Raw genomic sequence first — 22,814 nt, 5'->3', positions numbered from 1 at the left:
TTAACTTTGAGTAACTGTTCAGGCCTGCATTTGTTTTCATTTGTCCAGCATTTTAATGTGAGATCTATCCATGTGGTTTGGTTGTGTGCAGTTCACTGATCTTCATTACTATGGAGTATTTCACTGTGTGTAAAATGCATGATCTAGCCACTCTATTACTGATGGGCATCTGTGATGTTTCCAAATTGAACCTGTTAGGAAGAGTGCTACTATGAATGTTCTTGGATTTGATTTTGATAAGCACATGGATATGTGTCTTTGGGGCGTCTCAAGGTGGCAATTGCTGGGTCATAAGGTCTATGTGCATCTTAGCCTCCATTTAGATAGGAGGCACAAATAATTTTTTAACTACCTTATTTTTGAAAACACTTTACATTTAACTATTAGTATAAATTTAATAGGTTTACATTTAACTATTAGTATAAATTTAATAGGTTTGATTTTAAAAGTCTTCCCAACTAACAACCAATTTGCAACCAACGTCACAACTGCTTTGCAATTACCCTTGAACATGGAAAATAATAATGCAGCCATCCAACCACATCACAGCTGTTCTTTGGGAATTTTCTAGGAAGAGGTATTGATGTGAGAGATAATTATGTCAGCTGATGGCATCAGAACTATTCCAGCAAGAAATGTGGCCACTGAACTCACATAGAGCAAGGTAATACCAAAGAAAGAATGCTAGTATTAAATCAACAACAAAGGAGGTGAACCGTAAAGAGTCTGGGATTCGTACAGAGCTCATTACCCACCCTACTGACACATCTCCCCCTAAGCAAAAACTCAGGGTGTAAAAGCAAACCTATTTCATGGAGTTCTAAAGGCAAGAAAAAAAAAAATGCACTGCTCTTAGAGATTCAAACTAGTTTGGTCTAATCAGCTTTTCTATCACCACAGCTTGCTTTTTTTCTAAAAGCAAATAAATACAAAAGTACAAGAAACAGATTAAGTCTACCAAACTTAACCAAGAGATGTCAAATTCAAACCATGGCCATACTCTCAGTTAGCCAAAATAATAAGATGGTCACAGAGTAGGTTCTGACATGTTAAAAAACACTTGTCAATGTGGCTAGGGAAAGAGGTCCAGGGAAATGGGTCCTTCTGAGAAATCTGCTCCCTGTGCCCTTAAGCATGAACCCAGTTCAGAGATCAACCTTTCTCTAACTCCCCATACAGAAATCCTATCCATAATACCTGGCCTGTGCTGTCCTATATCTCAGTATTTTCAGACTCAGGGAAATTGTTACTCTAATAACGTTGGAGGAGACAGTTAACTATTGGATAGTTCTTTTTCCTGTCAAATGTGCTTTCTATAGCTGCTGTAACAAACTGCTACAAATTTAGTAGCTTAAAATGTTATTTAAAATGCACTTGGGTAGATCAGAAAACCAACTTGAGTCTCACCAGTCTAAAGCCGAGGTATTCATTGATCAGCAGGGCTGTTTCCTGCTAGAGGTTCTGGGAAAGAATCTGTCTACTTGCCTTTTCCAGTCTCAAGTGATCACCATATTCCTTGTCCACAACTCCTTGCTTCCATTTTCAAAGTCAGCTGAGTCCTGTTCCTGTCAGCTGTTGTCTCTCTGGATGTCTTTTTGCCTCACTCCTCCACTTTTAAAGAATCCTGAGACTACACTAGAATCAGATAATGTAAAATACTCTTCCACCTGTGAAACAGTACCCTTAACCCCCTTTGCTGTGTATATGACATATTCACAATTACCATGGGTACAGATGTGGCCATCTCTGGGGAGCCATGATTCCGGCTGCCTCATCTGTTTAGTTGAAACTGCTCCCCTGTAACTTCCACCCAGCTCCTCTGGCATTGCAGACCCAAGAACGTTTCTCTAAGGCAATTTCCTCCTCTTCCCCCTTGAGCTCACCTGTTCTCTCCCCTTCTTATCCACAGAGCTCTGCTCCCCAGGATTCAAGTTCTGCATCTGTTTTCATTAAGCTTCATCCTGGTTTTAGACTCCCCATTTCATCTTGTACATGCTATCTCTTCTCTGTCATTACCTCATCTCAAACATCTGACTGCTGGCATAAACAGCAGGGTCTCATTTTTCTCATCATTAACCACAAGAATATGACCTGTGTCCAAAGGCCACTGTGGTGAGGGGAGGAGCTAATGCATATGAATGAAACTCATCTGTAATCTGTAATGTGCTATGTAAGTGACAGCTGTTAATAATGCCAACAGTCACTCCTATTAACTTGTTGATTTGAAATATTGACCAGGGCAGAGCCTCAGGTTCCATCTACACAGACTTTCTATAGACCATGGATTATGGTCTATAATCCATAAACATAATGAAGATTTGTCACGATACAGCCAGGCTTAGCTTCAATTTGCATGTGTTGAGTGTATGGTACAAACACAAGCACTGAGTCTTTCCCAACAAGGAAAGTAGAACATTCTCTGTTTTCTGAGATTTGGGTAAGTCTTACATACTGGATAAAACTGCTCAAACAGGTACAAAACTGCCACTTTTTCCACAGAGACATGACTAGAGGTATTAGAGAATTCTTTCTGGAAACAAAAAAAGCAATCATCAAGAAATGTGTGTTCAACAAGGGGATTGGACTATGAGCACATGATAAAAGCGAGAGCACACAAGGGAGGGGTGAGGATAGGTAAGACACCTAAAAAACTAGCTAGCATTTGTTGCCCTTAATGCAGAGAAACTAAAGCAGATACCTTAAAGCAACTGAGGCCAATAGGAAAAGGGGACCAGGAACTAGAGAAAAGGTTAGATTAAAAAGAATTAACCTAGAAGGTAACACCCACGCACAGGAAATCAATGTGAGTCAATGCCCTGTATAGCTATCCTTATCTCAACCAGCAAAACCCCTTGTTCCTTCCTATTATTGCTTATACTCTCTCTACAACAAAATTAGAGATAAGGGCAAAATAGTTTCTGCTGGGTATTGAGGGGGGGAGCGGGAGGGGGTGGAGTGGGTGGTAAGGGAGGGGGTGGGGGCAGGGGGGAGAAATAAACCAAGCCTTGTATGCACATATGAATAATAAAAGAAAAATGAAAAAAAAAAAAAAGAAAATACAATATATATACACCACGGAATATTACTCTGTTATAAAGAAGAATGCACTTATGTCATGTGCAGAAAAATGGATGGAACTGGAGATCAATTTGCTGAGAGAGACAAGCCAAGCTCAAAAGATCAAATACTACAAGTTCTCTCTCATTTGTGGAACCTAGACAAAAAATGATGATAATAATAATAGTAACGTGATATGAATGTATGTGAGGGACTGTCTGGAGGTGGGGTCAGTGGGAAACCACCAAACAGTATTTGTAAAAGGGGGGTGGGGAAGGATGAACTTGTTCAAGGTACACTGTATTCATCTATGGAAGTATCACAAGGAAATTTCAAAATTAAGAATAATAAAAATAAATTATTAAAAAAAAAAAAAAAAAGAAAGAAATGTGTGTTGAGTGAATTAAAGACTCTAAGGGTCCATTTGCAGGCAGGTCCTGGGAAACAAAGTGGAAGCAGAGGCAGGATGGGGAAGGGGACTGATTCAGGAAACAAAACAAAAGAAGTACCCTGAAAAAAGTTCCCAGGTTCTTCCCTAAATCACCCTTCCTTTACACTCAATACTTCACAATGGAAACATTTAAGTTGCCAGATGAGAGTCTTTCTCCTCAAATAACCTCTCATCCAGTAACCCCATTTGTTCAAGAATTCGTTCCACTGTTTATGTTTTGCCCTCTTTCAATAAATATTAAAAACATAATAGCCTTCAAAGAATGATTCTTCCCATTTCATGGGTAAGAAAAAAATGAAACCTAGCCCAGGTATGTGGGATTCAGATTCTAGAGGATAGACAGGGCCAGAGATGGAGGTCTGGGCCAATGGACAGAATGGTCATCCCTACGAAACCCCAAGCCTCTGGAGACCTGGCTATGGAGGCAGAAGGATCAGGAAGTGAAGGCCATAGTTGCCAGTGAGGGCTGGGAGTGTACAGCTCACACAGCAGCAGCACTGGCTGATGACAACTACTTTGTCACAGACTTCAGGTGGAAAGCCTGCTGGACAAAAGGAAACAGATTACCCTAAGGCAGGGGAAGGGCAGGAACCAGAGTCAGGAGCAGACTGTAGACTTCCTTCCTACCCATCTCTCTCTTCCACCATGAGAGCTTGGATGGACAGGGCAGGTATTACTTGGTTGCAAAAATGCAAATATCCAGAGGATTGTCCCTGACAAGAGACTGTATAATAGGCACTGATGGATCAAGGAGACAGGCATTTTCAAACCACCACTTTGAACCTCTCCTCTGCATCCTCTGAGCCATGATCAAAGGACCAAGATTTCAAATTGTGAAGTAATTTTTTCCAATGGCAGCATCTGGCTGCTTGGCAGGCGGCACTGGGAACTGGGCCCTGCTATGGGCGGCTGTCCAGGCCTGCCTGCCACATGGTGAGCCTTGGCTAGGCAGGGCAGGCTGCACAGGCCTCGCAGCTGCTCCTGCAGGCGCCAAAGGACAATTGCTTTGCACTAGGCAGTGAGCCGTCAGGCAGAAGGGCCCTAAAAGACAGTGCCTATATGGGGGGTCTGGAGAAGGCTGGCGGCCCCTAAGCCCTCCCAGCCTGCTTCATTTGCATGTATTTGCACCCTGGCCCGGCTTCCCCAGGCCTTCTGAGCCTGTGTGGGGGAGGCTGGGGTGATGGTGAACACTCCCCAGCTAGACAGTCAGCCTTTGGGGAAGTGAAGGAGCTACCCTCAAAGAAGTGGGTCTCTAAGCACATTTATTCACTTTGTGCACTTGAGCCATTGTGCCCTGCCCAACATAACGGACAGCAGATGCAGCGCTCTCTGGCCACAGCTGTTTTAAATAAGAATAATAGGAATAAACTTGGCCAGCCCAGCTCTTCAAGTTACTTCCCACTAATTATGGCATATATTTACATCTACAAAATAGATGATTTTAAAAAAACACCACCAAGGGCCCCTTTATTGTGCAGATTGGCACCCCATTTGAATTTCATAAACATTTAATACTTCAAAGAATCTTAAAAGCTTGCTCTAATTACAATGCACTGTTTGAAAGGCTGCCTGTTTGCATTGCAAATTTCTACCAATACTAGTATTTGTTTAAAAAAATTCAATTAGCGTCACACACATAACTCCAGGTAACCACTGGGAACTACATACAGTCGCTGGGATGGAAGTCAAGGTTTCAGCCGCCATGTACAAAGGTGCTGCTCAGACCAGTTCTTTCCAACTGAGGAAGCTGAGTACTGGATGCCCAGCTGAGCTGGCCCTGACCACTCCATGTTCATCAGGTGTATGAACACCAGACACCCCCATCCCCACCCCCTACAGCCTACCCAGGACCTTTTTCTGGTTTGGAGTTTTTGCCCATGAAATGTCTTTCTTAGGACAGTTCCAAGGCAACTGCATTATATATAGTTACATAACAATTATATGTAGATAAGAACAGACTACCCAACAAAATTAGTACTTCAGATAAACAACAAAGAGTTTTTTAGTATATGTATGTCCCAATGATTAAATAAGACATGGGACATATGTATTCATCGCTTACCCGAAATTCAAATTTAACTGGGCATCCAGCAATTGTAGATACTAAATTTGACAGCTCTACTAGTAAGTCATCTTTACCAAAAAGAACAACAGAAATTAGGACTTACCCTCAAATTGATTGCTATAACAAAACATCTTACACTAACGATATTCAAGTGTCAAGAAAATGAAGTTGCATAGTAATAACATGGAGGGTAATCTTTTTTTTTTAACTAAAGAAAGTATGTATCTGCATATGTACAATGTTCATGGACATTCATAAAAAACCTGGAAGCATACATTCCTCATAATGGGATTTGACTGACAAGTATGTGTTTGAGGAGACTTTCACTTTTTATTGTATATTCTTTAATCTGCTTTAACTATTCATAACACACTTGTATTATTTTGAAATCAGAATGGGGTGATAGGAATAGGATGTATCTTGGATCTTTACCAGTACAGAGAGGGGGCCTCCCATAGACCCTTGGGTCCAGTTTCAATTTTGAACAACTAGCCAAGTGTATAGATAATCCACCTATTCCTTGCAAAACTGGGTCTAGAAATAAGCAGCCACCCATGATGTGTCATATCACTTCTTTCCTTCCCAGGCTCTTCTCCAGAAGGAACAGCAGCAGGTGGTGGGTGAAGCCAACAGAGCAGGTGCTGGGAAGGGCAAGTGTACCTCTGCTTTCCCCAGCAGTTCTTAGGGAACAGTGGGTCAGTCTGGAATCAGGACAGAGATTGCAGTTTAAACAGCCACACACAGGAAAGAAAGGCTCAGCCCTGACCTGGGTTTTGTGAGCAACTACTGAACCAAATGACCCAGAGAGAGAGCATTTTAGGAACAGCTGTTAGATGCACTCTCCCATGGGATCAAGGCAACTTCAAATTTGAGAGATACTGCCTAGATGCACTAAGGGCTTATAGTTCAAGATTTTAAAATAAATGTTTCTGTGACGTGGGAGAGGTTAAAGGGACTGGGGGAAAGCAGAGTGAACTTCTGTGCCTGTCTTCCAGAATGATCTGTCTTCTGAAATCTGTGATTTCATTCCTACCATGTTCAATGTAGTAGATTTAAGAATGATCTCTTAAAGTGAGTGCTCCGTGAGCCGTGCCTCTCACCATTCTCCCAGCAGCACAGGGGCTTTTTGCTACCTCCCAGTAGAAGTACTCATCCTTGCACAAGTTCATTTTCCCTGAAAACTCATTCCCCTCTTCTTCAACTTACCTGATTCTTTCACGATTCTGTTCAAATGTCATGTCTTTGGTGAGGTCTTCCACAATCTTCTCAGGCTAAAATTCTTGTTCTTCCACAAGAATTTCTATCCATATTTTTATTATATATCCTATCCCACAGAACTGTCATTTACTGTGTGTCTCCACCATACCTCTCCAATCCCTGAGGTCTACAAGCCAGAACCTCTTATATCTGTTTTCAAGAATGAGGTGGCCATGAAAAGCTTTTGTGAGTGTCTTGAGGCCTCCTCCTCCCTCTGTAATCCCTTGAGGATGATTCCTCAACTAATTATGTTTATGTTAGAATTTGCTGGCTAAGTGGTGGCATGTGCGATATATAGCAATTTTATTTTTTTATGAAATAAAGTAACTTTTCAGCTAATTAATTTTTTAAAAAAACTTGAGAATCCATACTGTACATTACACTGATGGACAAGCAAAGGTGACAGAGAGTCCCTTTCTCCTGGGGAAGCCTGCAGCAAGAAGAGAACAACACAAAGCAGCTGCCAATATGGAACCAGATAAAAAGTTCTGGGCATTTTTCTTACAAAACCAAGCCCAAGTGGCTCATGCCTGTAATCCTAGAAACTCAGGAGGCAGAGATCAGGAAGATTATGGTTTGAAGCCAGATGGAGCAAATAGTTTGCAAGACCGTATCTCGAAAAAACCCACCATTTTCATAAAAAAGGGCTGGTGTAGTGGCTCAAGGTATAGAGGTCCAGTACTGCAAACAAAACAAAACAAAACAAAAAAACACACAGCCCAAGGACTGGTGATGTGGCTCAAGCAGTAGATGCCTACTTTCCAAGCATGAAGCCCTGAGTTTAAACTCCAGTATTACCAAAAGCAGTACTACCCAAAGAGGAAAAAAAAAAAGGAAAAACCCAAATGTGTGGATGTGCAAATGTACTGACTCTCTTATTCCTGTGCATGAAATAGGAGGGCCTGCCTGTCAGAGATGATTTTCCAAAATACAGACCCTGGGTGAAGGTAATAAAATTTTAACATGTATTAGTTAATACTCTGAATATGGTGCTACTCAGACCACCTCTGAATATGGTGCTATTTTCTGCTGATATTTCTTCCACTTAAGTCATTCCATCACTACTCAGTTAACTTCAGAATTTAGTACCTTTTTGGGGTGAGATAAAAGTAGGGAGAAATGGAAAATTTATTGAACTGAAAGCTCTTTCTTACTAATGGCAGTTCAAAACAGGTGGGGAACAAATGATTCTATACTGTCAACTCCTTTTTCCAAGAACAGCAGTGGCGATATTTGGTTCCAAATGATAGTTTCAGGTCTACAATTCCAACCTAAATCATGCAGAATCCAATTAGAAACAGGCTGAAATTCCAAAGTGGGGGGGTCCATTCTGCCATTCTACGTGTGTACCCAGTTTCTTCTCTTTAAAGAAACTGTCCAGTTGTTTTATTTAGAGTAGCTGTCATTTTGTTGAACAAAGATGATTTCATTCTTACAAAGATAAAAGCATCTTCTAGAGGCTGTCCTCTTGCCAGATAACTTGTTTCTCCTTTCTGTTTTATAATTTTCTCACATCTGCTGTGGTTAGTAAAACTAACATTACTTTTTTTGGTTCCTTTAAGAAAACAGGTTAAGATTAAGTGATTATAGTGAACACAATTCTAAAAATTTTACAAAGAAAAGCATTATTAATAACTACAGTGCAATGCCATTTATCTTACTTTCTAAGATATAACTCATTTACTAATGATTTGGAAGAAAAAATACCAAATATGTATTTTAAAATTTATTAAACCCTGACAAGATATATACTGATACAACTTCATTTTTATATTATTTTCTTCTTTAAAAGTTTAACACTGAGCCTTTATCATAGTAAATATTACTAGGATAGCAAGTTAAAAACATACACCTTTCTTTAGACCAGTGTTTCTGATCTTCACACTCTTGAGTACTATCAAGACAGAAAGCAGAATTTTGAGGCCCCTCCAAAGATAACAGTTTAGTCAAAATTCCTTATTTGGTTAAATTCATAATTTTATTTCCTTAGTAAACTTCATATGGCTTGGCTTAACACTGCAATGAAGCCAGCCCAGTCTACCTGGGGGTGGACATCCTCCCTTCTTAGCGCCTATATGGCACCTGGTCATAGTTTCATAAGGAGAAAAGAAGGATGATTCTCTGCCAGGGACAATGCTGGCCTCACTTGTAGCACATCTGATTCCACATTCCTCTTCAATCACAGCAACAATTTCAGTGCTACCTAAACATGTAATTTTTCTGAGATATTTTAATTGGGGATTCAAATTTAAGCTAAGACTCAAGTATGGTTCAAGTGGTACAGTGTCTGCTCTTAGTTAAAACCCCAGTACCACCAAAACCAAAAACTGGTGGTACTTATCTACCACCAGTACAAACAGCTCAATCCAGGTGACGGGAATGCTAGATAGCTTTGTACTGGCAGGGGCCAGTCAGGAATGACTGCACCAGTGTTCCTCCAGGGGTTGGCAAAGTGCTTACGATGTCAGTGTACGAAGCATTCCAGCTTTAGAGCTACTGACATGGGAACAAACTTATGTCTTAGCATCGAGGGGGTCTGGTATGCTTAACCCTCACTGTAGAGGATGAGGAAAGATCAAAGATATTTGTCTGGAAAGAAAAAAATAACTATAGATGTAAAGGAATTGAAAAAACAAAGTGATAATAGGAAGTTGTCTGCATAATTATGATAGGGAAGGCTAATATAGATACCTGATTTATTCATTCATGGCTTGAGGGAGTAATAGCTACAACTATTTCAGAAAGGAACTTGCTTATTTATACACATAAAAATATAAACAAACATACATACACACACATAAAGCGATATTATCTAATAAGAATGATTAAATTACAATATATCTGGTAAATGGGATATTATGCAGTCATTGAAAATTATAATTAGAAATATACTGACACATGGCTACAAAGAAGGGGGTACGATAAGGGAGGCAAGCAGGGTGTCTAGTTAACATACTCTTCATTTAAACTACATACACACATATCAAATTAAGTTGTATTCAAGGTACATTTAGAATTGAACTAAAAATTATTCCCAAGATGATCTAGAATATTATTTTGTTGCCTTTGTAATTATAAAGTAAAAACTATGCTATTCCCCTCATCCCTCCTCCTCCAAGGCAGATAACAGAATTTCAGTGACTTCTGTATTAAGATATAGGGTCCAACCTACATTGGCTGGTACAGGTTGAGCATCCTTAATGTGAAAACCAAAATCTGAAATCCAAAACTTTTTGAGCACTAACACAATGATCAAAAAGTTTCAGATTATGGAGCATTTTGTATTTTGAATCAGAGATGCTTAAAATATTTCAAAATAATTTAAGCAAATATTCCAAAATCTGGAAAACCCTGAAACCTGAAACCCTTTCAATCCCAAGCATTTTGGATAGTGGATACTCAACTTGTAGAAGGCTGCCAAGAAAAGGAAAAGATAAAAATAAAATTAGATAAGGCAACATGCAGTAAGTCTTACAACACTCTGTAACAAGAATCTTATCACTCTCTGGGCTGAAAATAGTTAAACCTACTACTGACCACTTGATTTCAGGTACAACCAAACCTGGATTCTTTGAAGTTCCAAATTTTCTATCCAACTAACTTTCCCATACAGGTAAGGATCCAGCTGCAATACACCTCAATGCATCTGGGACTTACTACACCTGCATCTTGAGTTAGTGCCTTTACTTATCCAAAATGTTCTCTTTGATTTCTTCCAACCCCAATATTTGCAGGTTATAATAGTTGAAGGAGGAGGTGAACACCTGAAATTTCACTGGTGTAAATGTAAAATATAAAATGGTGAGAGTACTCTCTCTACGTATAAATATATACACACACATATATATGAATATATGTATGGTTTGTCAGTTTCTTAAAATGTTAAAAACTGAGTTACCATTCAGCCTAGCAATTCTACCATTAGATAGCTAGCCCCCAAAACATGAAATCACATGCCCACAGAAGGACTTGCACTCAAAGACTTCTTAGCAGCATCATTCATAATAGCATAATAGCCTAAAGCAGAAATAATCCACATGCCTGTCAACCGATTCATCCATCCATCCATCCAGTGGGATACTGTTCAGTAATAAAAAGGGGCTAACTATTGACTTAAAAAAATTGATGTACCTCAAAAATGTTATTATACGAGAAAGAAGCCAGATACAAAAGACCACACGTTAAGTAATTCCATCTATACGAAATGTCTAGAAAAGGCAAATTTGTACAGAATACAAGTGGTTCCCTGGGACTGGGGGTGGAAACAGGTACTGACTACAAATAGGCACAGGTGATCTTTTTGGAATGACAGAAATATTCTAAGATTTGTTTTTAGTATGGTTGGTTATACAACTCTATAATTTTTTTTTTTTTTTTAGTGGTACTGGGGATTGAACTCAGGGTCTTGCGCTTGTTAGGAAGGTGCTCTACCACCTGAGAATTCTGCAAAAAGCATTAAAAAAAATAATTAAACTGTATACTTAGTGTGAATGAATTTTATGACATGTAAATTATACCTTGTTAGCATTCTTGTAAAAAAAGATCTTATCAGATACATAGCCACTCAGAAGGGCTGTTTGGTTTCTCACACCATTAAGACCTGAGAAACTGTAAGGCTTTTCTGACACATGGCATCCATGCTTGCATCCTTGATTCTGTCATTCAGGTATGTTTTGGGGTTAGTTAGAAGCTTCTACTGTGAAAGCAGCAAGTGACTGCTACTTAGCTCATTCACTGCAAAGAGCTGAGGGTTGCGTCTCACTTGAGCGTAAGTTTGAATACTTTAGGTAACGCTCAGTATTTCTTCCATAGCAAACCACCCACTTGGTCCAGCCTGGCTGAATCCAATTGGAAAGGACAGACACTTTGAAACAGAACTTTAGGAACAATCAAATGAGCAAATTAAAGAGTCTGCTTTATTTTCACAACCTGGAACTGCATGCACTTTAGAAAAAGACAAAAGGAAAGAGGAGAAGAAAGACACTGTGTATGGGGTCTCTGTTGTAACTTACTGAATCACACAAAAATAAGAAAATCTGCCAAGTAAATTGTTAATACAAAAGATATTTTAATGGGAGTGTTAAGCCTACTTAAACATCATCTATAGGACACACCTGCTAATAGCCGAGGATGGATATTCCAATATAATTCATTTTCACTGAGATGTTAGAGGAGCCAATGAGATTCCAACTTGCAAACCTAATTTAAATTGCCTTCTCTCCTTTATTTTAATACAGTTATGACTGAGTTTCCTTGTAAAGGTTAAGTACACCCAACAATTATGCTGGAGTGATGTTTTCTGTCATAGTCATAGAAGTGTTCAATTTTAATCCTATAAAACTTAATTTATTAAATAAGAATCTCATCTCAGAGTACCTGTTTCTAAATTTGCACATCTCACAGTCTCCCACACTATCTACAATCTAGATCTCATTTGGAGATTTGTAGCTGAAAGCACTCATTATAAATCATCCACTGAATCCAAGGGGCAATTTTGGAAGCAAAACAAAAAAACTTTCTAAGTGCCCTCTTTACCAATTTATCTTGAAAAAATGCTTGTAATAAGAAATATTATTATCATTAAAAGTACTATTAAATGAATATTTAATTTGAAAGTACTGAAGATAATTTTGCTCATCATATCTTTTAATTTCTAATCAGTTTCTATTTGACTTTCTAATCAACCTCATTTTTTATGTTTTACAATTGTGGCTCTCCAACCTTTTGATCTTATGCCTTATCCACTGGATGCATCCACATTCTCGAGTGCCTCAAAGAACTTTGGTTTATGGTAGGTTATATCTATCTATATTTTCTGTACTGGAAATTGAAACAGAAAATTTCAAAATATTTATTACTTTAAATAGTAGCCTCAAATAAGTTTGATACATGCTAATATACATCTTCTTTTTAAAAATCAAGCATGCTCATATTTCTAAAAAATAGTGAGAAGAACAGTATGCTATTGTATATTTTGCAACAGGCATTTTGCAATGGTCATTTTACTTCAATACTACATCAAAAATCCACAAGTCATAGTTTCTTATAGGTTATGTGTAATCTGAAACTATGTCAATAAACTTTTCATTCTCTGCTATATTAAAATCCATTTGTCTGTCTAGCACAATACCAGGTCACATTTCTTAATACCACTGTGGACCTCATCAGAAAGTCTGAAGTATTGAGAAGCTATCATGTTCACTGTGGTGGAAATAAATTCCCCCAAATTCTAATTTTCCTTAGCAAGTTCAAATTTTATCTTTGGTAGCAAATAAAGCAAGTAAGTCAGCTGTCTTCTGTAATGTGGTGACTCACTGTGTTCATTTCCAACGTGTTCTCTAGCTCCCCGGTGTGATGAAAGTTCATGAAGGACACACTTGGCTTGACTCACTCTCTTTCCTAAACTGCATGTGCCTTTCAGTAGCAGAGCTACGGCTGTGGTTCCTGCAAAGGTGCTGGCAGTTTTACCTCACTGCTTTTGTACCATCAACGTGAGTATCAGCAGAGTGCAAGTATTAAAATAAGAACAGTTTTGACCACATGAATCCATTAAAAGAATACTGAGGAACCTCGTAAGGGTTCACTGGCAGCATTTGGAAACTGCGGGGGTCATATAAAATAAATGACCCCCCCCCAACTGCTACTCACATCACTAGAAGGCAGACACTAGTTTAAAAAGGAAAGTCACTGACACTGCCTTTTCAGTTTGTCCTTGTTTATTTCCAATTTGAGTCAAGCATCTTAACCATCTGGCCACTGTGCTTCCCTTATTACCAATTCCATAAACATGGGTATAAGGAAAAGGCTCTTCTATCCAAGTTTCAATAGAGAAGCATGAAAAATGAAATCTAATTACCATAGAAGGATAGAGAAACTAACAAATTGAATATATAAATCCCCCCAAGGAATTTAAAATATGAATTTTTCTTTAATTCATCCATTTATTCCCACATTTACTGGTTTATTTCTAAATGTTTTATTTTGTTTTTAATGTAGGGCATTTGCTTGGTATTAGACATACGGAGAGTTTTAACATTGACAAATCCTGTGGCCAAAATGCTAAGTAGGCAGGAAACAGAGAGGGGCACTAAAAACAGATTTGATTCAAGTCCCAGGTCTGCAGTCTACAAGTAGCCTGTCCTTTGTCATCTCAGAGCCTGCTTTCTCAGATATGAGGCAAATTCCACTTAAACTACGGGGACTACATGAAATGCATGAAAAGCTTTAGTGGAGTGGCTCAAGTGGTAGAGGGCCTGCCTAGCAAGCGTGAGGCCCTGAGTTCAAACCCCAGTACTGAGCATTTGGCACAGCTCCTAGCACACAGCGGGCATCCAATAAATGGAAGCCACTGTACAAATAAGGTCCCCTGGGGGCAGTCAGAGTCAAAGAAGAGAGGAACACACATCCAAATAATTATGACCCAGCATGGGAACTAATTAAGTACAATGGGACTAAAGGAAAAATCAATAGTCTGCTTGAATGAGGAGGGTGCTGCAACAGGGAGGAGCTGGCTAGGTGGCAGATGAGGAAAAGAAGGAAGTGGCACCCAAGCATACATGAGGCGGGTGCAGAATGGACAGGTGGGGCTAAGGGGCCTGGCAGAACCCAAAAGGAAAGCACCCTGGAACCAGATCACTTAGGTCCTTGAATGACAAACTAAGGCACACAAGCATTTAAAGATATTTTCTTTTTATTCTTGTTAAGACTGAGGAATTATCCCCCAGTATATATACATTGTATCTATGCCTGCTCTGATGTATTAGCAATCCCCTGTTCCACCCTTGCCTAGTGAAGAAGGGGCAGTAAACATCTCCCAGAGGCCAGGGAACATCAATCAGCAGAGCCCCAGCAGGCAGGAGAGTTGGCCCATGTCCTTTTAAAGCAAGAATGAAGTATTTACTGGTCAAAGCCATTTCATAGTCTACCTTACACTTACAAAATTTTGAGGCACATAGCTTCATTTTCATTACCTTCATCCTGACTCTAGGTCCTCCACGCCAATGAAATTTTTAGGTCTCCTTGCTCAATGGGGTGAAAAGAAGCATAAAGGGAATAGGGCCCTACAATTTCATTGTGACTCCAGTCATCACTGAGTCACTGCAAGAGTAAGCTCTAGGCCCAAAGAGCCGCTGGCCTTCCTGCCCTTTGGCAGGTGCACCATATGGACATTGAAAGTCAGCATGAGGACAGTCCCATGGGTGCGAACCTGTGATCCCTTGGCAAGTCCAGAGAAGCACACAAATGTGTAGTCAGTGTGAACCCAAGGCCAGGTGGGCTGCACTGTGCTCACAAGTGAGACACAACCATTTAGACACAAACCAAGGACATCACAGCAGTGTCTTACTCACCCAGAATTTTACGAGGAAGAAGGCATTTTGAGGCCCCTTTCCAAATAGTTCCTTTAAGCCACCTTTCTTTTCAGGAAATTTGTCATAAATCTGACGAATGTCCACTGATTCAAGCAAAGGGTCACTGTAAGAATGGTTGGCATGCCCAATGTGCACGAAGAGGTGTTTGTTGTACTGCAAAAAAACAAGAGAGACATTCCCATTACAAACCCTTTGGTCAAGTTGGGGCTTACCTGTCATGAACTGGATAAAGTGCAGGAATCTGGAAAATCTGGAATTAAGCCTAGAATAGATTTATGTCTCTGAAAAGATGAGTATTTTTTTGGGGGGGGGGCTTGAACATGATCAATTATTTCAATATGCATATATGAAAAGTGAGTAATGAAACTCATTAAAATTGTTTTTTAAAGGGAGGGATAAGAGTGACAGAAGGGGTGAATTTGATCAGAGTACATTATAGGCATATATGGAAATATATGAAATCCCTTTGTACAATTAATGTACTCTCTAATAACAAAATACAAAAATTTAAAAAGCCATTAGAGATTAAGGTCAAAACAATCATTTTATTTTACTGGAAATAAAAATGTGTTTGTTTCCCAAATGCCATTTCAGATGTAGTAATAAATGACAGCCTAAAATGCCAAACAACCAACCCAAGGAACAGCTCAATTTCCCAGCTTTACCTGACTCAACTGAAAATACAGCAATACTCTTAGAAGCTGATTATTGAGTGTAAACCCAATGAGAAATATTTGTGTGGCTGACTATGTCATCACCCAGCATGTACCTCTAGCTCCAGCTCCCTAAGCCACAGTGTAGACACAGAAGTCTAAGCAACGGTACCCACTTACTACTCTGAGCAGGAACAAAAGTGCTGAACCTCTGTGTTACCAGTCACCTTAGTAACCCACTAAAGCTTCTGCATCAAGGACTGGTCAGTGTGTGATTGTCAGTGCCGTGAGGTCATAGGTATAAGAACACAACAGACAGGACCTACAGGGCCACATATGGCCAATAAAAATAGAACACAGGTCATTCATGCATGAAAAAACAAAACCTTCAAAGTTTGTTGTCATTTAATTTACAAAGGACACCCCTTTTTTCCCTTGCTTTGGGGTAAGATATGATAACTGGACCACAAAGGAGTGTGTCTGAACTAATGGTTCAGACACATCCTGATCCCCCAAAAGCACTTAAACATCACCAATACCAGGGCCCCACTCAGACTAAACTGGAATCTCTAAGAATGAGGCCAGGCGTCAGTAATTATTAAAGTTCTGTGGATGAATTTCAATGTGCAGCCAAGGTTGAGACCTCAAAACTACTCCAGATCCTCTAAGGCTGCCTCTCCTGATAGGTAGGCAACGACATCAACTAAAAGTGACACAAAGAAGCCAGGGGCACAGGAACTCCAGGCTACTCAGAATCCAATACGGCGTAAAAGAGAAATCCCATTTCCCTTCTCCATCTAGTAGCCCCTACTTCACTTTCTAAGTTTAAATCAACAGTTCACCAATTACTATTCTCTGAGTTCTACTCCTATAGGAGTCCCCCAAAACAACACGAGGTTAGGTGGAAGCTGTCTACTAGACTGAATATTGGTTAACGGAGTGGGATCCAGACTTAAGTCTGTTCGACTTTGTACCAAGTGCAAATGAGCTGGACAGCGGGCAAGTTCCTCCCTAGTCTCTAAAATGGGAGCAGTGAAGACATCTAGCTCGTAGGGTTGTTAAGAGGAGTAAAATGAAATACAGTAAGCCCATCTTATTCACAGATTTATGACATGTGGTTTTGACCAAGTGTGGTGACAGTAACAATAATTAATAAAAGAAATTTGAAAAATAAAAAAACATTTCAATTCCTGCATGCACATTGCAATTCAGTTGATGGGGAGAAGCTCTTGGTCAGTTACCGCCAGCTTCGTTTAAATCACTGCGTGGGTAACCTGTGTTTCCTTGCCCTTAATTCTATGAAACTATGCCTCTCAAAAAGCAAATGATGTCCCAAATGCCAGGTAAGATTCAATGTGCTTAATTTAAGTGATAAAGTAGAAAGTTTAGATTTATTGAAAGATGGCATCCACAGTACAGTACTGAACTCCACGCATCCTGAGCATTCAGGTTTTTTCCTCAGTAGCAGTCTTTTGGGAACCATAGATCCATGGATACCAAGTGCTTCCTAGATGCACTACATCGAAGAAGTTCACCAGGGCTCTTAGAGTCAATGAAGAGCAAGCATTCAATAAATGCTAGCTGCTGATGGTTTCTTCTTTTTTAAATAAGACTTGGCTGGTATCTTTGGGGGAGTCAAGCCCTTCTCCTAGTCAACCTCATAGTAGTATCTTTATCAAAGCTTCCAAAACCCTAACAGGTTCCAGGTGAAAAGAAAAAGAAGCATCTACCCAGTTCTTATACAAACCTAGCACAGGGACTGTATGCCTGGTGTCTTTCAGCAAAGACTGAGAATCTGTGGCCCACTACAGAAGAAGATAAGAGTGCCTGATGTCAAAGCCATGTGCAAGAAAGGTGAGGTTATAGTCTTGGTCTTTGGTGTTCATATTACAGATTTTCTCAAATGTTGCCACATCATATTTTCAATTAAAGCAAAGAAAAGTCATGTAAAAGTATGAGTAAGAGGTGTCACCATGTTTCAGTGGGTAAAGATAGAGGCGTGGACACTGGTACAAAGGCAATCAGAGATGAATTGGAGTCATGCCTTGGGAGCTAAGGGCAAAAGGCAGATGCCTGGCTGTCAGTGAGTCCATCTATCCAACTCTTATTAATAACCTGTACTTCAGCTAGCTCCTTGCCTCAACCAGTTTTGGGAGGTACCATTTCCATTAGTTCTGCTGCCTTCTGTAAGCAGTGAGTTCTTGGGAAAGACTGAAGCACAACAGAGCTATAGGTGAATTTTTTAAAAATCATTTTACAAAAACATAAAAATAAAAAAAAATCATTTTACAGATGAAATAGGCTTAGAGATTAACTGAGTTGCCTGAGGTCACACATCCAGGAACAGTCCCGGAGTTAAGAATAAAATTTCCCTCTGTCAATGCCACACTTGCATTTGCCACACTACTTCCCAGAAGAAAATGTTTAAACCCTTCCAACTCTGTTCAACCAACATTTTCTGAAAAATATTAGAGAAAAAAAGAAGGAAAGAAAAAACAAAAGACAAGTGTTTCCAAGATCCCAAGAAACTGATTAGAATTCAGGACAAAAAGTTTGCAGAAAAGTTTGAAAGACCCCACCTCAACAGAAAAAGCTGGACATGGTGGCATGTGGCAGAAAGTGTAAATAGAAGGACAACAGTCCACACAGAAAATAAGATCCTATGTCAAAAATAACCAGAGCAAAAAGGGCTGGAGACGTGGCTCAGCAGGAGAGCACTTGCCTAGCAAGTATTGCCCCTCCCCCCTCAAAATAAAGAAAAACTAGCAGTCTGCCACCTTGTCTGTGTCTCTTTGCCTTCCAGTCTCACTCTCTAGGGACAGTTATACAAGGCCCTTCCAACCACTGTGTATCTCTCTCTAGATACGTAAGTGACATGCTTATATTGTGTATCTGAGTTGTGAGTTTTAGACATCATTCATTGACTTTTGACTATAGAAGTCTAGGATTTGTTCTCTAAATTTAGCATATGCTACCTTCCTCCTCCCTCCTCTCTTCCTTCCTACCACCCAGTGTAGTTATATCACAATTTTTGGTTTAATTAGTATTTAGTATTTTTATTACCATCCTGTGTACATTTTATGTATGGCAATATGATATATTAGAATCATTTTCTTAATTACAACACTTTTGTTTTTCCTGGCATACGGCATTGCCTTTATTTATTTAGTTATGGTTCAGTTTTTATATACTTACAAAAATTCATCCCTGAAGTTTCTGACACGACTCTAAAACTCCTCTGTAGAGGCTCAGGTAAATGAGAGAATTTCTCATGTCCATTCTCCCTCCAGGAGGTCAGTGGCCAGTCGTTAACCTGCTGGCTCCTTTACCTTCTTTCTGTCGCCCTCTTTTTTTATTTAATCTCTCATTGTTTAAAAACATATTCTCCTATTGCTACCTGAGAAAAGCTGCAAAGAAGGTCAGTTTTCTGAATCCTTCTCCATCTGAGTGGACCCTACTTATGTAATGTTAGTCTTATGTAATGACTAACTTGTTCACTGTACCTTCTGTCTTAGACTTGAGAAGCTTTGTTCAATTTCCTAGGTGCATTCTATATATGCTCTCCTTGGTAATGAATAACACTGTTTAGTGATGGAGAACAAGGTCATTCTTATTGAAAGAGCAGGTAAATTCTGATTTATGTGACATTCAGGAGAGATGGAGTTAACTCCTTGTCCCCATCTTCCCTATAGGAATCTATAAGAATGTATGTTTATATGGGCAATAAATGATTTTGACTAAAAAGGCAGTAAGCTAGCACAGAGTCGCTCTGTAGCGCCTACCAAGCACCTTATAGTATTAACTTGTGGATTTTCTGTCCCTATCACAGAGCCTGGCCTATAATTAATAGATGACAGGTAAACTGGCTATTTACTAAAAGTTCATTAAAAAAGTGTGTGAGTGAGTGACATTTCTGTTGTTGCCTTTGATGTGTTGATGGTCAGTTTTGTCTCTATTGAGTGCCTAAGAGACATAATCTGTTTTGAAAAATCTAGTCTTGGGCTTTGGTGTATATATACATAACTCATTGACATTTGCTCTATTCCTGTTCATACATTGTTCCAAATAATTATTTTCTTTGGAAAGTATTTGTTTTCTGCCCTGTGGAACAGAATTGGCCCATTTTTTGGTCTTGTATGCCACCTATAGTTTTTGGGAAAAGAAACAATTACTGGAGACAAAATGGGATTCATTTGGGAAAGAGTAAGGCAACTAAAGAGTCCACTCTAGCCTTCTTCCCTTACGAGAACTGGCATCTTCACCAACTGGTTTTTAAGAGTTTTAATTTCACTAAAACTTGAAATGCAAACATATCATGTAGATTTCTTCTTTTCAGCCTTTTAAGTTTGGAGGCAGAGGGGTTCCCGCCATATCCAGTTTGAATTAAGGGGACAGTGAGCTCTGTTTGTTTCAGTCCTATGGTCTTCAGGACACCTTCTTCAGTTCTTTGTATTCTTAGAAACAAGGTCACCTCTTGGCATGAATAAAGCCCCTCAGATGCTTTGGAGCAGCAGTGTCCCATTTCCTCTGGCAAAGACAGTCTGTCCCTTGCCTGTTCCATCAGCTACTTGGGCACAGAGGTGACATCCTTAAAAATAGAAACCTTTGAGGACTGGAACTGCAATTTTTCCCATCTCAGTCTCCCAAGTAGCTAGGATTACAGGCATGAGCCACCACTCCTGGCTCAGATTGCTGTTTTGCCTTATGGGCTACATGGTTCAGCTTGGCTTATATACAATGCATGTCTATTACTTTATTAACTTAAACAACAATAAATTAAACTATCTTGGTACATCATGGAGTTTTTGAGGAAAAGAAAGAACTATAAAAGGGAACAGAAATATGACTTCAGGATGTTTACTCTACGTTGGCTACAAATTCCCTGGACTGTGAAGGAACTTAGGTCAGACTGCAAAATTTTCTTATAGCTCAAGTACCAAAGACAACTGCACAGGGACCAGGGTGCCCATGTGTGTGTAGGGCTCTCCAGAAAGACAGATGGTGCACCAGCAACCCACCTGGACCAAGACCACCCTGTGACTCAGCAGCACCTGACACAATCTTAGTACAATGTCTACTGTGACTTAGAGAAATCTCATTTTCTCTTTCTCCTGTTATGCTGCTTCACAGCATTTGTAAATAACAATAAAGGGGAATGTAATCCTAAAACTCAATGCATTTGCTTGCAAAGCATTTCTTTAGATTCCTTGGGGGGCGGGGGTGGGGTGTGTGTGTGTGTGTTTTAAACAAAGGATTTTCTTCCTCCCTGAAAACTATTCCTTTCTTCCTGGCTTAGGGAGGCTGCAGAAAGTAGTGAGGAGATGTGGACCTTGGAGTCAGCCAGGATCTGAGTGCCAGCTCCTAGCTAAGCCATTCAGACCAGGTGACTTCAACCCTGTCAAAATTCCCACAGCCATAACACAGAGACACTACTGCCTACTTCACAGGACTGTCGATTGGATAAATAGAGGACAAATGAAAAATATGTAACACTATACCTAGAATTTGTCATCATTATTTGCCCAAATAATTATGGGTGAAATCATCTGAAATCCATGCTGTTCCTTCGATAGCAACAAAATGGAAATATTAAAATTTAAAACAGAATTTTCTTTCAGAAAAATAAAGAAAAGCCTTATAGATTTGATCTGTGCCCTTGCAGATGACCCAGCACTGCATTTCATGGTCTGACCTGAAGATGGCAGTCTTCTCCCAAACTTGTACCAAAAATTCCAAGTATTTGAAGAACGTAGTAAATCCTTGAAAAATGACTGCTGTCAAATAATACCGAGAGAAAAATTATAATCCACTTAGGAATTTAAAGAAACCAAGACAAATAACTCACGTCAAAGGATGCTAATGTACAAGTTGAAACAGAACAAGGACAAATCACCTACATTTGCTTTCTGTCACTGCTTGGACAATCTGTCCAGCTACCCCAGGGCAGCCTGTGCAGACTTTGATGGCCCCCAGGCCGTTTAGGGCTAGGGAATAGCTATGGAGTCAAGCCAAGAAAGAAAGTGACTTACATATTCAGCTAGGGAGTGTGTGGGAGGGTGGTGTGGGGGGAGAGGCGTTGGATAGAGGGGGAGTTATTTGTCTGTGCTCAGTGCTCATGTCAGGGAGAAGGTGAATTTGAAGTGAGTTCTCCCCTCTGCTAACTCTTCAGGGCACTAGCCCTGTTCTTCCTGCTTGGCTCTGCAGGCTGCTGCATCACTTGCTGTGTGCTCTTCCCAGAAAGAAACATCTTCAGAGCACTGCCAGTATCTCACACCAGGGTGCACCCTGCTTGCCTCCCACTTCTACCACAGAGGGGCTGCTGTTTTCTTAGGAAGGAGAAGTGCAGCTGTAACAGCCCACAGGCTGAGCGCAGGACCGTCACTGGGAAGGCAGGTGGATGGGGAGCTAACCCGCCAAGGAAAGCAGATGGAGCCTAGCTGGGGCCTCTGTGAAATGTCTATAAAACCAGGATTTCCAGATGCTTCCAATTGCCTCCTCCCCAAAGGCCAATGAAGAAAGAGGGTGAGTTTCCAGACTAGTTCAGAGACACTGAGTATAAAAACCACCCAGCAGACTAGCTGCTGCCATGGGAAGAGTGTGTGCTAGGACTACACAAGCTTGAGGGACAATACAGCATTATGCAGGATTTCAGGGAGCTGGGAAACCACACCAAACCCTGCCACCCCCCCTTCCAACAGCCTTGGAAGATATGCCACCGCCCATGTCCTAACTGGAAGACCATACCTGGTAGAACATACATGAGAAAAATCTAGGAAAGGCCCAAAGTCTGGGCACAGCCAATCATCAAACCAGCTGTAATCTTCCTCTAAGAACCTACAAGGTCAAGGTAACTTCTGACCATTTATTCTGTGATGGACATGTGAATGATGCATATTTGGGTCTGCTATTTTCAAGTCCTGTGACCTGAGGCAAGTTGCTTAACTTTTCTGGGCCTTGGCTCC

The 22,814-nt window shown here is 40.1% G+C and overlaps 1 protein-coding gene across 8 annotated transcripts in view; it reads right to left on the bottom strand.

Moving 5' to 3' along the window:
- Tead1 (TEA domain transcription factor 1) overlaps positions 1-22,814 on the bottom strand; it is a 240,398-nt gene that overhangs the window by 19,854 nt on the left and 197,730 nt on the right. For all 8 annotated transcript variants that reach the window (XM_074041680.1, XM_074041655.1, XM_074041669.1 and 5 more), the window contains one exon: positions 15,179-15,352. In XM_074041680.1, the coding sequence (XP_073897781.1) occupies positions 15,179-15,352 (174 nt within the window). The remainder of the gene's footprint in view (positions 1-15,178; positions 15,353-22,814) is intronic.

This window comes from Castor canadensis, chromosome 1 (assembly GCF_047511655.1).
Source record: "Castor canadensis chromosome 1, mCasCan1.hap1v2, whole genome shotgun sequence".
In the NCBI taxonomy this organism is placed as follows: Eukaryota; Metazoa; Chordata; class Mammalia; order Rodentia; family Castoridae; genus Castor; species Castor canadensis.
This window is presented reverse-complemented; position numbering and strand designations above follow the sequence as displayed.